The sequence below is a fragment of the Pundamilia nyererei genome, unplaced genomic scaffold (genome assembly GCF_000239375.1).
Source record: "Pundamilia nyererei isolate P.nyererei 1_Seehausen unplaced genomic scaffold, PunNye1.0 scaffold00006, whole genome shotgun sequence".
NCBI classification, from domain to species: domain Eukaryota; kingdom Metazoa; phylum Chordata; class Actinopteri; order Cichliformes; family Cichlidae; genus Pundamilia; species Pundamilia nyererei.
The window spans coordinates 338,306-353,507 of NW_005187407.1; the positions used below are offsets into that span (position 1 = coordinate 338,306).

General features: G+C 44.0%; 1 protein-coding gene across 1 annotated transcript in view; it reads right to left on the reverse strand.

The window, feature by feature from the left end:
• Nucleotides 1-1,320: 1,320 nt before the first annotated feature.
• LOC102215109 (zinc finger SWIM domain-containing protein 6) overlaps nt 1,321-15,202 on the reverse strand; it is a 46,429-nt gene continuing 32,547 nt past the window's right edge. The window contains exons 6-14 of the mRNA XM_005721987.1: nt 14,358-14,528; nt 14,045-14,191; nt 13,298-13,444; nt 12,350-12,610; nt 11,036-11,171; nt 3,894-4,051; nt 3,577-3,740; nt 2,559-2,640; nt 1,321-2,446 (exon numbers count right to left, since the gene is read on the reverse strand). Of these exons, the coding sequence (XP_005722044.1) occupies nt 1,581-2,446; nt 2,559-2,640; nt 3,577-3,740; nt 3,894-4,051; nt 11,036-11,171; nt 12,350-12,610; nt 13,298-13,444; nt 14,045-14,191; nt 14,358-14,528 (2,132 nt within the window). The 3' untranslated portion in view covers nt 1,321-1,580. The remainder of the gene's footprint in view (nt 2,447-2,558; nt 2,641-3,576; nt 3,741-3,893; nt 4,052-11,035; nt 11,172-12,349; nt 12,611-13,297; nt 13,445-14,044; nt 14,192-14,357; nt 14,529-15,202) is intronic.

The window sequence follows — 15,202 nt, forward strand, 5'->3', positions numbered from 1 at the left end:
GCTCGCTCATGTTGTGTCGTGTTTTTGTCTTTTTTTTTTTTCCTTTCTTTCTTTTTCTCCTCGAAGTTCAGTTGTTCGTATGTTCCGCCTTTTTTTGTTGTTGTTTCTTCCTGTGTAGAGAAATCCCTGAGAACGTTCTGGCTGACAATTACTGAAGGTTCCACACAATCAACTATAACAGTAGAAAGTCTAATTTCTATGATTCACATGCACAGAGGGAGGTGACACTGGCCGAGTCGGAAAACACCACGATGATGGCGGCTGTATATAGATGAGAGTGGACTGATATACTGACACATGTTGTGTGTGTGTGTGCGCGGGTGTGTGTGTTAGCTTTTTGGAGAGGGGGGTGCAAGTACCGATGCCAGGGCAGTGACGTACAGCAGAGCCAAGGGCAGAAACACTTAGCGGGAATCTGAAGCTTCCTCATAACCTCGGTCTCACTGATGAATCCCCCTGTTTAATTAACACTGTCAGCTATCATAGACGATAACAATCACTAAAGCAAATAAAAAAAGAAGAAAAAAATATATATCTGGGAGCAGTTCAATACCGTATCATGAGGTAGTCGTCTGCCTCTGGGGTTCTGCTTCAGCTTGAAGTAGCTGAAGCTATAACAAGAATACTCATTATCTTTGTCTATAGCGCCTGCATTACTGTCTTCTGTCTGGAACAGGTACTCATTATGGAGGTGGGTGAGATTATAACAATATCAACAACACGAGTTAGCTGAGAGCATTGTTGTGTATAATGAAACTAATGCCTGGAACCCAGAGAAAACTAATGGCTGCTCCAGTGCTGCTGCTTCTGCTGCTACTGCTGCTGTGTCTGGAGAAAATGCTGATGGCGGCTTTTCTTTCAGTGCTAACCCAAGCTGTGCCGAGCCGAGCTAAGCTGTGCAGTGCTGGCCAGCGCCCGCCGGTGAGGGCGTGGACAGAGGGAGGTGCTCTGTGTGTTTTGAGTGTTTTTTTTAAAGCCTTAGTTTCTCTTTGAGGATACCAAGTTTTCTTTTTTTTTGTTGTGTTTTTTTTCCTCTTTTTTTTTCTTTTTTAACATGAGCGCCATTGTAGAAGGGCTTCAGCCACTTGACAACATGTAACTCAATATACACTGAAACGGGAGGGGGGGGGGGAGAGATGCTTTAAATCATTAGAGGAACGAAAAGGAACGGAAAGGAAAAAAAAGCCGTTTCGCTTTCGTTTTCGTCTCGCACACATGTAGAGAAATACACACAACATTCACAATGTGACAAATTTCCTCTCTTCTGAAAAATAAAAACACTTCTGTACACATAGTAGTAATAATATTATTATTAATAATAATAATAGTAATAATGTTTATGACAATAACAACAGCAAGAACAATAATACCGCGTGTGGCTCTGTTGATTTTTTTGTCATCTTTTCCTTTCTCTTTTTTGCTTCATTCTACAAGTCGCATCCCTCTTTTTTTTACTTGTCTATTTTTAATCAGTCCAAAAAGAAGTTCAAAAGGCAGACTCAAGTTAATAGAAAAGTACTAGAGTGGGAGGAGGGCGGGGAGGGGCGGGCTTTTTCACCACCTCCCCTTCGGCCTCGCCCTCAGCCGAACCTCTCCCTCACTAGCATCATTAGTTTCTTTTTGCCCTTGTAGATCTGTTTCAGGTTGTCTATGAATTGGGTGAACTGAATGTGTCCGTCGTGAGCCATCATGAAAGTCTCCCGGGCCTTCCCCAGGAACTCGATGAACTCGCTATAGTGGCGCGGGCTGATGTGCGTGAGCCGTGAGTGCGTGGTGTTGATGTAGGCCCCAATGGTTGCGTCCAGCAGCTGCCTGAGCGGCGCTTTGTCCAGCGACATCAGCTTCCCAGAATTCCTGCGGCTGTGCAGCGCCGACACCATGCCCGGCGTGGTCAGCGTGCACCGCCGCAAAATGTCAGACAGCACGGTGGCGCACTTGACGCTCTTGACCACCAGGGGGATTACGGCCGCTAGCTCGTTCTTCCCCAGCGAGTGGCTGAGCGCGCAGGCCCACAGCACGTCGTTGATGGCCGGGTGCGTGTCCTGGTTGTAACTGAGGTTCAGGTGGGCCATCGCTAACGTCGCCAGCTTGTACGCTCTCATTGGATACCCACGGTGTTCCATGTAGCGCGCAATAGTGAACAGCTGCGTGTAGCTCATTCCTGTCGCCGCCGCGTCCAGTACAATCTGGTAGGCTGTCTCAAAGGCAATGTGGTCCTTTTCGCAGAGCGTGAGAGCGGAGAGGGCGCAGTTCTGGGGGTCCTTCATGGCACACTGTAGGGCGAGGGTGCGAGCAGATGAAGCCAGGTTCTCCTGCTGGTGGCAGTCCAGGTGCAGGCGGACGATAGTGCTGTTGGACATGACAGTGGTGGCCACGATACTGGTGGCTTCCGTGGGGGTGAAGAGGGTGAACCAGCTCTGCATGATGCTATCCAGTGCGTACACACCTGGGGCACACATCGAGGCATGAATAGATGTGAAGAGAGATATAGAGCAGAAGCTAATAATAATCCTTAAAACAGCTGAAAAACACCAATTTAAGCGGAGAGCGTGGCTTACCAACTTCAGTGGCGCATGTGACTAACCAGCGAACCATCTCTCTCCTCCTCCAGTTTAATGTGGACAGAGTTATTCTCATCACCTGAGGAAGGTGAAAAATGATGGAGCAGGAGGGAATGAAAGGTGAGTTACTGATCAGACATGTAAAGCATTAAAATGCACAGGGAAGATGAGCTATATCTACCATTACCGCTGAAGAGTATTATAAATATTCCTGTAACCAGTTCAACTGTAACTTCAACGACGCACTAGAACTGTGGCGGAAAAGACTGTGGTACATTTTGCAACAGCCTTGGGGGGAAAGGCCCACAGGAAAACCATCAAAGTGAATACCTTTACAAATATATAATCCAAGGTAAATCTATAAATAATTTATTAAAGTCTGCAAAGGCGAATAAGGTGAAAAAACATAATGAACAATATTGTGACATTTACCAAGCATCACCTCTCAAAAGCTCATTCTCCTCCCTGAGGTGCACAAAATAAAGGCCCCTTAGAAAATAGCATTGCAGTGCTGTTCCATCTAGAATTAAATATTCAGGAAACCAAAGGATCCACAGATACAGATCTGTTACAATATCTTTTCTGATTCCTCTACACTCGTCATATAATGGAGCTATTTTACAGGATTAAGAGCACCCTATAGTGTAAATGCCGTTTCCAGGTAATCTTCCTGTATTCCAAGACAATAATGTCAAATTCTGTTTCATGAACATCAGGGTAAAATCCTTTTACTGACCCAAGATAACTAAACCCTTGTGATGTACAGGGTTAATGTCATCCTCCAGAGCTACAAGCTTTTCTTGTAAGAAAATGATCCAATATATCTCTACTCAAAGATACAAGTGAACAGCGGCTTGGTATAAGTAGAATATTACCTTCACATACACATGTGGATGTATTATTAGGCTCTTTTTTTTTTTTTAAACAAAGGTGTGCCATGGAAATTTACAACCTGACTTCCACTAAAAGGTGAAAATAAATTCACAGAAGTACACTTAAAAAAAAAAAAGCATACCTGCAGTCCTAACTCCAGAGAGACTTTGAGAAGTGTTATATCAGGCAGGCTGTCCATGAGCGTGGCAATCTTAAACGCGTCCTGCGCCAGTTTGAAGATGTGAGACGAGGAGTGAATGTTTTTCTGGATGGACTCCAGGACCGTCTCCAGCCTGCGACTGTCGCCTGTGGTACAAACACAGAAATAGTTTATAATTGCACAGAAATGACTGCTACCCCTACCTGTATACATGCAAACGCATGTGTTGTGTTACTAATAGTACGTCAACATTAGGAAAGTTAATGGCGGGATCTGTAATTGTGCAAATATCTGTGCACCTTTGGCAGCAGTGAGCATGGTAGAGGCCAGCTCACACTGCTGGGACTCTATGTGGCTCAGGGTGAACCAGCGCGGGTAGCGGTTGGGCACTACGGACACGATGTGGTGAGGTCGCGACAGGTCACCGGATGATGCCGTCGACTCCAACACCGGCAACCTGACGGAGAAACAGACCCACAGCACAATTATTAAAGAGATTCTGTGGAGAATTATGTACTTCAATTAAATACATAAATATTAAGTAGAGTCTTGAGTCTTGAGCCATTATTTCTTTATAGTTTGCTTTCAAGAAGCCAGACTTTTCTAAAGTGGTCTTGAGCAATATTTCTCCAGGTCTCCAAGTTTTTCTTTGGACACTGGCTGCTTTTTCACTCAGATTTAGTCCATCCTTATACCTGAATATATTTAGAGGAAACTAAGCAAAGAGCAGTATTTTTGTAGCAACAAAACAATTTGCAAAAAAAAGTGTCAAAGGAGTACAGTATGCCTTTAAAAATGATGAGGAAACCAGACAAGTGGAGAACAATGGAAGAAGCAGTAGATGAACACTATCATCACTGACACGAGACCCAGAGGTGGGTTTTGGGCAGTCACCCAGTCAAGAAGCAAGTCTTAAGGAAAGGAAACAGGGAGAAGAAGTGGAAGAAGAAGTGGACTGAAAAATCAGTGGCAACAGGTTTTATAGAGCGATGAGTTTCAAATCATTAATGGTATATATGGAGGACAACAGTGTCTACAGCCATCCGTAAAACATGTACGAGGCTCTGTCATGATTTGGGGCTGCATTTCAGCCAGTGGTGCTGTGGATCTTATCAAAAATGGTGAAATTATGAACATAGAAAAGAACCATCAGGTTTTAATCCTCCATGCAATACCATCTGGAAAGCCTGTAACTGACAACAGCTTTACTTTTCAGCATGACGATGATCCCAAACACGCTGCCAATGCAATAACAGCATGCATGGAATGAAAAACAAACAATGGGAAACTATCAGTCATGGACTGACCTCCCCAGAGCCCGGACCTTTACTGAAACAGTGTAGGATCATCTTGACAGAAAACGGACCAAAAGACAGCCAACATCCAAAGAGGAGCTTGGAATGTCCTTCAAGAAGTCTGGAGAACTAAGTGTATTTCAGTTAATTAAGACTATTAAACTCAAAAACACTAAATTAAAGAACTACAAGAGTGAAGAGAAATTAGACAACAAAGGTCCGTGAATCATCATCAATGAAACCCCTTTTTTCCTCCATACTGTAACAAGCAAACAGAATACTGTACTGAGAGAAAAAAAAGGGCTTCATTATGAATGCCTGAAAGTCACTTCAAAATCAAAATGACTTCAGTCGACACAGGGGGATTACAGTTAGCCTCTCCCAGCAATTTACTTTCAACCTAGTATTTAATCACCTAGAAACCATGGTATAATTAGTATTTTCTTCACTCTAATTGGTCATAATGAAGTCAGAGCCGTGCAACACCTGCTAGTGGATGGAGGAGCTTCACTAGTTTCTGTCTCTCATTATAATAATACTGACAGGGCCAAGTCTTCACAAGAGCCACGAGCACAACACAGTTACCACTGTGGCCGGCTCATCTCCTATTCTGCTTCACTTCTCTTCCCTCCCACCTCAGTTTCAAAGGTCTTCTTTCCTTCAGAAGACAGCGCAACCTGGCCTTCTCTCAGCCAATCACAAAGCTAATTGAGTCCATGGGGAAATTAAGGAATTCACCTTCTAGCCCGTAAGGCTGGACACACATCAAACAAATACCAACACACATCAATGAAAAAACCCAGAGCATACACACGCACGCGCGCACACAAGATCAGATACACACACACACACACACACACACACACCTGCCCTTTTGAAAACACATCAAAGCAGCCCAGTAAAAGCAATGTAATGCTAAATGCCAGTTTCAATTTCAGAGCAAGGTGCATGTGATACCGCTGCCACCCGAGTAAAGGCATGTACAAAAACAGCCTCGTCTTCGCTCCGTTTCGCCCAAGAGGGCACCGGCGGAGCTCGTTTCTCGGAGACAGAAGGTGTCAAAAACCCAGTTGAGATGCGCGCAAGTGTGAACGCTGACACTTGGTGCAAAATGGAGATGTTTGGAAGCCCTAGCAACAGCCGGATTCATTCCACACAAAGCTTAAGAGCTGCTAAAAGCTTTTGCCACACTGGGACCTTCTGGAAGATTCCTGGGGTGCAGCAAAGCAAAGCAAAAAAAAAAAAAAATGCCTTGGATAAAGATGGAGGCCTCATCAACATTCCTGCTTTTGTTTGGTGTTCACCAGAGAGCCGAGTACTTGCATCGGATGGGTGCTTAAGGACCTGGATTTGCTGAAGAATACCTCAATGTAGGAGAGGTAAATGAACCCTCATGAACTTCTCCAAAGTATTCAATCCAACCACAAGTACAGTTTAATCCCAGCCAGCTAATATAATTAGTGCAAAATGCTGCACATCTAAATCCAACACCAATTTACTGTGTGCTTACAGTATAATAAAAAACTGTAACAAACGGTTCTTTACAGGTTTGCCATGGTTTGAAGTAATTGCGTATAAATATATTATCTAAAAAGAAACAGAGTGATCGGTAAGAGGCAATCAATTCCTGTGAGGGTCAGTGAGAAGGGTTTGTCGCTCTGGTGTCAAATGTCTCCTGCGGCACTGTAGCACGCTGTCACATCTGAAAGGGGCAGAAATATGCAATACAGTCAACGTGGAGGCAGCTGGCAACAGATTACAGAAGAGGAGCCTGTGACGAGGCAGTGATGGGTAAACCAGCGTTTAGGGTCACACATTCACGTGCCCATGTAAGAAGAATGAAATGCGTAACACTTTGCAGAAAAGCTGCAAGGATACAATGATAAAAAGCAGTGCGTGCAGGTTTTACCTAAATCCTGAGGCCCTTTGGGTTTCTGGTCTGCATCACCATGACTACTGACCTCTTTACCTCTTTCTCTGTTCCCCCTTTGACTGTAAACACCCTTCACTTCCAGAATTTATCAAGCGCACATCTATCAGCTAAGTGACACATCCGGTGGAAGACCATACACAAACTCCTGTGGGATAAAACCTGCAGAACACCTGGCAGCAGGGATGAAGTCATACATGAACGAGATGAGCAGATATTTTAGCCGTCAGGAGCCTAGGATGCTAAAAATGACATTTGCTTTGAGTGATGCTTTTTGAGGAACATGTTCTACATTAAAGCCATCACTGTCGCAGTCACATGAAAATCTGTGTTTAAAATATCATTTTCGAGAGGTTTGTTTATTTCCGTGCACTTGGATTTTCTGCAACTCACAGATGAGCATGTTTCTTTATATTGTTCAATAAATTTCATACAATACAATAAACACATGTGCATGAGCAAAGTGATTGCAAATACACTGCCTGTACGTGTGTGAGAGTTTGTGTAGTGGTGATTCTTTATAGCTTTGTGTGGACAGACAGTAAAATATTATATGCAGAGGTAGAAGGCAACAAGGGACAGACTTAAAGATTTCACTGACTGATAGTAAAATTGTATTGTATAAAACATTATATTTCAAAGGGAAATCAACCCATTACATTACTAGTATTTCTTTTGGCAGTGTGGTTTACATCTATTTCTTTCACTGGGACCAGCACGATAGTATTGCGCTGTTTACATGTCCCACATCAATGATTCCCAGCATCTTAATCTGAAAGTCATGTAAAAAAATAAAATAAAATAAAAAAATGAGAGACTAGATAAGGGTTTTACTATGCAGACTAAAGAAAAAAGCCACCAAAGCATTGGGTAAGGCACATTAGCTGTTAACAGTAGATCTCAATGTCACACGACATCAGCTGATACGCTTCTGTGTGTCCTACTGAAACATCTAGAGGTAGGCGGATCTAACCAAATATCCATAGGCACATTTACATTCCAGGTCACAGTCATGATCAGTGCTTTATAGGTTTAAAGTATCGGTAATAGTATCGGTAATACTGGCCATGTATTCACTTGTTATCAGCTCTATACCAAAATTTGCATTATCACACAGCGCTAACAGAATCTCATATAGGGTATACAATTTAAACTGCTCTAACGTTCTGTCAACTGTTGCTCATGCAAGCCGCTTTGCAGCCCGCCTTGATCCCAGCTCGTCCTTATCATGCCACGTCTGACGATGTCATATCACCAATGCCTGCCGTGTTGTGCACCACAGGTCTTTCTCCTTCCCCCCGTCTGGAAATAATAATCGTCTTTGGAATAAAGTGGTCCCGACTGAAATAATGGCTGATACCTGTGTGCACTGGTGATGTATCAGTCTCATCTTATCCTCAGACGGCAATCGTGATATAGAGTACTTTATATTCAAAGATTATGGATTATGCAGAGGATCAAAGGTTGTGGATTACAGCGAAGATCCAGAGTCATTAGCATTGGAAGGCTCATATCTCATATGGAAATCACATATGATAACAGGCGACTGGGATTTGTTTCTTTGGCTTCCAAAAGAGTTGAGATAAGCACCGTCTCTGGAGAGGCAGTGAGCTTCTTCTTCTCTTTCTTCTTCCTCTTCTTCCTCTGGCTGCAGTCAAATTCTGGGCAGCCCCTGAACTAGTAGGCAGCTTCTCTGTTTTTGTGTTGGCCGCTAACGTCGAGCCATTGCACGGCATATGCTGCTCTTACACACTTTAATTAACCTCATCCAAGACACATAAACTCCCAGGCACTTTAAAATACTCTCATGGATATGCATGCACACATGGAGGCAGTCTGACTTCCTCTCATTTGCAAAAAAGCCGTTTTAAGAGCAACTGTGACAGAGGAGAAAAATCGAGAATGCAAGTAGAAAGAAAAAAGTGTGTGAGAGAGAGTGTGTGTGTACAAGAGAGCGAGAGAGAGCTAGACTTTCTTTCTCTCTCCTTGTATCAATGATAGTGTTATAATAGGTCCATTAAAATAGCCCTGGTTACTTTACCTCCTCCTCTATATTTAACTGTCCACCGTCCCGTGGGAGCGGGAAGGTATATGCTATCACATTACACTACGCTACATTACACACATTCATTATGTGCTGAGTAGACACCCCTGGCTCCCAGGAGCACCCATAAGTGGCCGTATTATTCTAAATCGACGCATTCACGCCAAAGGAGTGAGGATGGAGGAGCGGAGGAGAAGGAAACAAAAAAAAAAAAAAAAAAAGGTGACGGGAAGTAGCAAGGGAGGGAAGGGAGTGGCTGACTCAGGGAAAACAGGCTTGGGACTTGGGTTTTGAGGGAATGGAAGGGACACACCAGCTGGATTTGCAACCTTGAAACCACACTGAGAAATCCAAACCATCTCGTTTTGGTTTTGTAAGTGTGTTATTTACATCCTGACGCCTCTAAATGGTTAACTGTAGGAAGGTGCAAGGGATGCGCTTCTTGTCTTTTAGTTCTCCATTCGGCCAACTGTGACACATTACGAGAACCCGAAAAAGTTAAAAAGAAGAACAAGAATCGCTTCATTTTTAGTTGTTCACAAATCATTTGCTAGTTTTACAGTGATGGACTTCGCAAACCTTAGCTTTGTAGAAACATAACAAACATCTTCCTCCTCTGTGTCCTCTCCCCGTTGGCTCGGCATATGCATGTGTTTGTGTGTGCATAAGTGTGTGCGTGTGTGAATCCTCCTCATTACAGCCACACTAATTATACTCTCATTAATGTAATTAATATTCACTGATCCAGCTCCCACTAGTCACAACATCAAAACACAGCAGCGCAGACTGATTAACGTACATACACATGTCCACATTGTCCACAGATGAATACACACAGGAGCTTAATATAGAGAGATCACACGGACAACGCACAGGCCAGCAAACAGCGTGGAATTCCCTTCAAAACACAGACGCACACTGAGCTGCAGACATTAAAGCTTGAAGACAAGCTTGCACAAATAGGAGGGATCTTAAACTTGAGGAGAATTTTTTTTCTCAAATCGCTTAAATCCTCACTCAGATTTTAAGCGAGGGTGACTAGGTCGTCTATGAATCAGAAGGTTGGTGAATCGCTGGCTCATGCAGTTTGCATCGTCATATCCTCGGGGAGGTTAGTGAACACCAAATCGCACGTTACAGCTTCAGACTGACGGACCAACAACAGCACAAATAAGAGTATCCCACAGAGCAGTTACGCCACATATTTTTGACACTGCCCCCATCTGACAACAGATGCTCTCTGCAGGTAGACGGGCAGCCAACGCCAATGCACTACCACAGCTGAACCGTAATTTCCCCACCAGTGTGTGTGATCGTCAGACAGTGCTTAGAATAGAGCGCTGTATGGGTGTGTGTGTGAATGGATAAGAGTGGCTTGTAGTAAAAAGTGCTTTGAGTCCGCAGAGTAGAAAAGTGTTACATGAGCATCAGTCCATTTTACCATTTATAAGCCGCACGTAAATATTTTATGGTTATACAGGATGCGAGGATACATCATATAGTGGGTTGGGGCGTGCATACCAATATTCAGCTGTTCACATATTAGTGTGCTGCACAGGTAAGCTCATTTGTTTTTCAGAAATCTGTAAAACACACTCAGGATCATCACTGAGTGGTAACTTAAAACTTTGTGGCCATGGATGCTAACATGGATGCTAACATGGATGCTACTGCTTCACGATCACCAGTTTTTCTCTCCCACAACAGCTCCTATTAGAGCGTGGGGCACTGCTCCATCTCTGATTGTTTTACTCATTACTTCATAGGAAATCTCCAAAGCTCAAAAAAGTTTTATTTGAGAGTCCAAACATGGCCTCTCTACATCTAGAGCCTTCTCCTCAATAGTCACCTTAACTACACCTGTAAAGTTTCATAGCTGTCCCTTGCATGTTTATGACACCATCATGTTGACAAAACCCATCCACAGACAGACATATAAACACCTGCCAAGCTTTGGTAATAGTTAAAGAAGGTGCCCAGGATCACATTCTGCCATGATGACATGGCACAGACGGAGACACACACACACACACACACACACACACGCACGCACACACGCAGACGCACAAAGTGAAAACAAAGCGAGACCTGCTGTCACAGCTGGTAAAAATCTGATTTACAAGGTTTTGACATGATTACGGAAACAAGCCCACACAAACACAGGAGACCTACCGCATGGCTCTCAGTGCAATTTTGTACGCCAGTTCAGCGTCGTGAGGTAGGAGAGAGGTGAAGAGATAGCGGGCGAAGGTGTGCATGGGGACACTTTCTCTGTGGACGATCTCTCCGAGGCCAGAGTACGGACCAGCTGTGACAAAAAGCACAAGAAAACAATATAAACACACCGAGAAAAGTGGGTCCTTTTTAGCTATGGAACACACAGGAGGAAGAAGTGTGTCCTCAAGTTAGTATATTTTATAATATATACCATACAATTAACACATTCTGGTATTGCTGCACATTAAGTCATTATTTTCCTGTTGCACACTGACGAGTGATTTATCTGGTCTGTCCCTCGTAGCCAGGAAGCAGTGAAGCCACGCGGCATTAAAACAAACTTTGACGTCAAAAACCATATGGCCGTGTGTGCAGCCTTGGCCTCACACTTTTCCTTCCCTCCCCCACTTCCTGTGCTTCCCCCCTCATCTCTGGTGGGTTATTTTAAACCCCAACAGGCTTCTAAGCCACAGACCACATCACACAGTGGCGCAGCTGCAGTCTCCAGGGACCCACAGAGGCCTCGGAGCCCGGTGCTCTATTAGTAACGGAGCCAGAGGTGGGTGGTCGCGCCAGGGATGAGGCAGGGTTGGGGTTTGGGTGGGGATTGGAGTAGAGTTTGACTGGGCTGGGCCCTCAGGGATGAGCCACCACCGCACCCCTCCTCCTCCTCTTCCTCCTTCTCGTTTTCCCATAACCAAACCCCATTCTGCTCTAGCTCCACTCCTGTGAATGTACACACTGGTGTGCGTGCACGCATATATGTGTGCTGACACAATACCCCTGGTGTTACTGTGTAAAGAGCTCATTTTGGTCTGGCCCAGGGCAGCTCAGCCTCTATTTGCACCACAAAATGAAAGGATAATAAATAGCGAGACAGAGTCAAAAGTGTTTTTCCTGTTTTAGCAGGAATGTGTAGGCTCATGGTGTGTGGGAGGTAGAGGAAGAACAGGGAGGAGGTGTGCCTATATATAGATAGATTTAAATATATAGATATTATATATAGAGAGAAAGAGAGCTATAGGGAAATATGGTGAAAAAAAAGTAAATTGTAAACAGGTTACACTTATGAAAAGAGCTTTAGACTTTATCTCTCATTCACCCATACAGCATGCTGGAGTTCAGTGCTGCCCCAGCACACTTTATCATGTGGACAGGAGGAGCACACACCCACTTGACCACGTTGGGAGCAACCATTTAAATGTAAATTTAAAAAAAACCAAACCAAAACAAAAGTATAGTTGGAATATATTCTGTTATCTCTCTTACCCTCCAGCAAGAAGACGGCCTGTTTACGGAAGATTTTGACCAGGGAGTCGTCCAGTTCCACTTCCTGCAGCTTGGCCAAGAGCTGCTCTTCATTGCGACACACCTTTTCTTGAGCATACAGCCCATCGGGCATCACCCGCTGCTGGCCTAGGCCGATCAGAGCGGTCTCCACGGCCAGCGCCACGTACGATTCGCCGTCCCCCAGCAATCGTTGCACGGGCATCCGCTGGAGGTCCGCTCGGCTTACGACGCTGGAGCAATCTATGAAGAGGGAAAAGGAGAAGACAAAGAGGCAGATGAGAAGAAATGAGTCAGCATAAACTGGCTGGGAACGTTTGTGTAATTCTCTGAGGCGCTGAACAATAGAGGAGTCCGTCTCCTGTGAAAAACACACTGTGTTCGTCACACAGTGCAGGTCTTAATCCAGTGACCACCCAAAATAAAGATCGACCCCTTAGGAGCATTCCTCTGTTCGCTGCTCTTCCTCAGAGGAGTGGGCTATTTCTGTAAGCAGGAGACGCACCGAGGGACGGAGCAATCGCAGAGAGTAGGCGAGGAGAATTTGAAAAACATGGTGAAGAATAAGACAAAGAGAGTGAAGGTGAAGCTACACTTAAACTATGCTTTGTATAGACTAAAAATTACTCCACTATAATCGATGAGATAGGAAATTTATACTCTCCATGTATATTTCTATCTCATGTTAAAAATCAGTCCTATAGAATTAGAACAAACATCTGTGCTAAATTACACAAAAACATCTGTATTTTCATGACTTGTTTGTGTGTAGTAGCTGATTTTTCCATGTAGATACATAAAGACAGACACATGAATCACTTTGTAAAAGGGTGTGGGATGAATAAAGAATACGATAAAGTCACATTTTGATGTGTGTGTGGGGTTTTTTTGTAGCTATTTAAGAGGCCAGTTTCCATAAACCAGCAGTACCTGAGAGGTCTAAGCAGGTGTTAGAGCCCTCCTCGCCCACTCGTCCTGACTCTGTTAGGGTGCTGAACAGGGTGCCAATGGGATCCAGGGGATGCCCCACCCAGCCCTCCATGTTGGTTATGGAAGTGTGGCCTTTATGGAGCAACTCTAGAAAAGGACAAAGCAAACGGGGACACGTCTCAGTGCAAAAACTGACAACATCTTAAAGTAATAATGCACATCATTAGCCTCTGCAAGCTGAACAGCATATTAACACATATACACACAAATAACCACTGTCTGTCCCAGCAAGACCTCATCTTAATTCTTCCACCCCTTAAAGTGAAATGCGCAAGGGTATGAAAACTAATATGCACAGAGCTGTCATCCATACCTGATTAAGAAACAGCAGCGATAGGCCCCATCAACTACCAAAAATCAATACAGACCATATCTCAGCAATGGCATGAGTATTTGTTATTTTTCAATACCTTGCATGAAGAGCTCATCTACTCTGAAGTTTGGCAAGAGTAATTAGATGTTTAGAAGTTACACTTTACGGAGGCAAAAGGATTCACAGGAACTGAAAGCATTTCTGGCTTGTTCCTTTTTAAATTTTCCTTTGAGATTATTAGGCATTATATATGATATCACAGTGAGCTGGTGTTGTTTGTAGGTAATTAGTGAGTTTCCAAGAATGGTTTGCTGCCAAATTGGATTCTGAGAATAAAAAACAAATAAGGCTTGAATACCGCAATTTAGTTTCACCTTTCTTGTGCCTACGAAAGTGCTCCAGTTGCCTCTGCTGTTGCCTTCGTAACGTATTGACCACGGCGATGGCCAGACGGAGGGCTTCTCTCGGGTAACCGTGGGAACGCAGGGCGTCCACCCTGGCGCAGGCTGTTGGGACATGCTCTGAGGGAAAGACAGAAGTTTTAAAACCAGCGTTTTTCTCTCACCTCCTGGACAATCTCAGTTCGGCTCACTCTGTATAAATAACTTTTCTGGCACGTGCTCACTCACACCTCCACACACACACACACACACACACACACACACACGCACACACACACAGACTCACCGTGCCATAAGGGCCAACCACGTGAGTCGAAGAGAGAACCCTCCTGGTTGTCATGGTAACAGTAGTTGGCGTAGAGGTCACTGGCAATGATGTGCTGGAGGTGTCGGTCCTGCCAGTGCAGGTCGCAGGCCTCGATGGCCCGTGTGAACACAGTCCTGTGGGGGCGCATCTCTGAAGGAGAAGGAAAGGTGAGGTGAGAAAAAGATGGATAACAGCCAAACGCTCGATAATTTGTGGACTTCTTTTTGTCTTAAAAGACAGCCCTTGCATTTCAATAGCTTAATTTTTTGACATAAGCATAATTGCTCCGCCCCAAAAAAAACAAAAAACCATCACTCGGAAGATTGGCAGCTTGATCTGGCTTGTGTACCACAGAAAATCTGCTGTGGTGTTTTAAAGCCGGAAAGCAAACAGCAATCTAAGCGGCCTCCTCTCGACTCCAGCAGACCGGATTCACACAGCAATTATGTGGGGCAGGAAAATTATTGTGTTTTTGCAGTTGTTGGGTTAATGTATGGAATTGTACTTCTCGTTGTTGTGTTGAGATTTATCGTCAACGTGGTTTTTCTCTGTTTCTTTTGTTTTGTCCATCTTGTAAGAAAATAAAATGTGTATGAAAACAAACAGGAAAAGAAAAAAAAAATGGAAATCTGTTGTTTCATCTCCAGCACATGCGTGGCTCTTTTAGCTTGGAATTGCTGCCTGTGTAAAATTATCTTTTAGGACAAATACTGGATAGAGACAGACTGATAAGCGAACACACACATACGCCCACCCTGTAGCCAAAGCTCCTGAGCCCTTTCACAGTGAGGCAACAATTCTTTGATTTACAATTTTTAATTCAT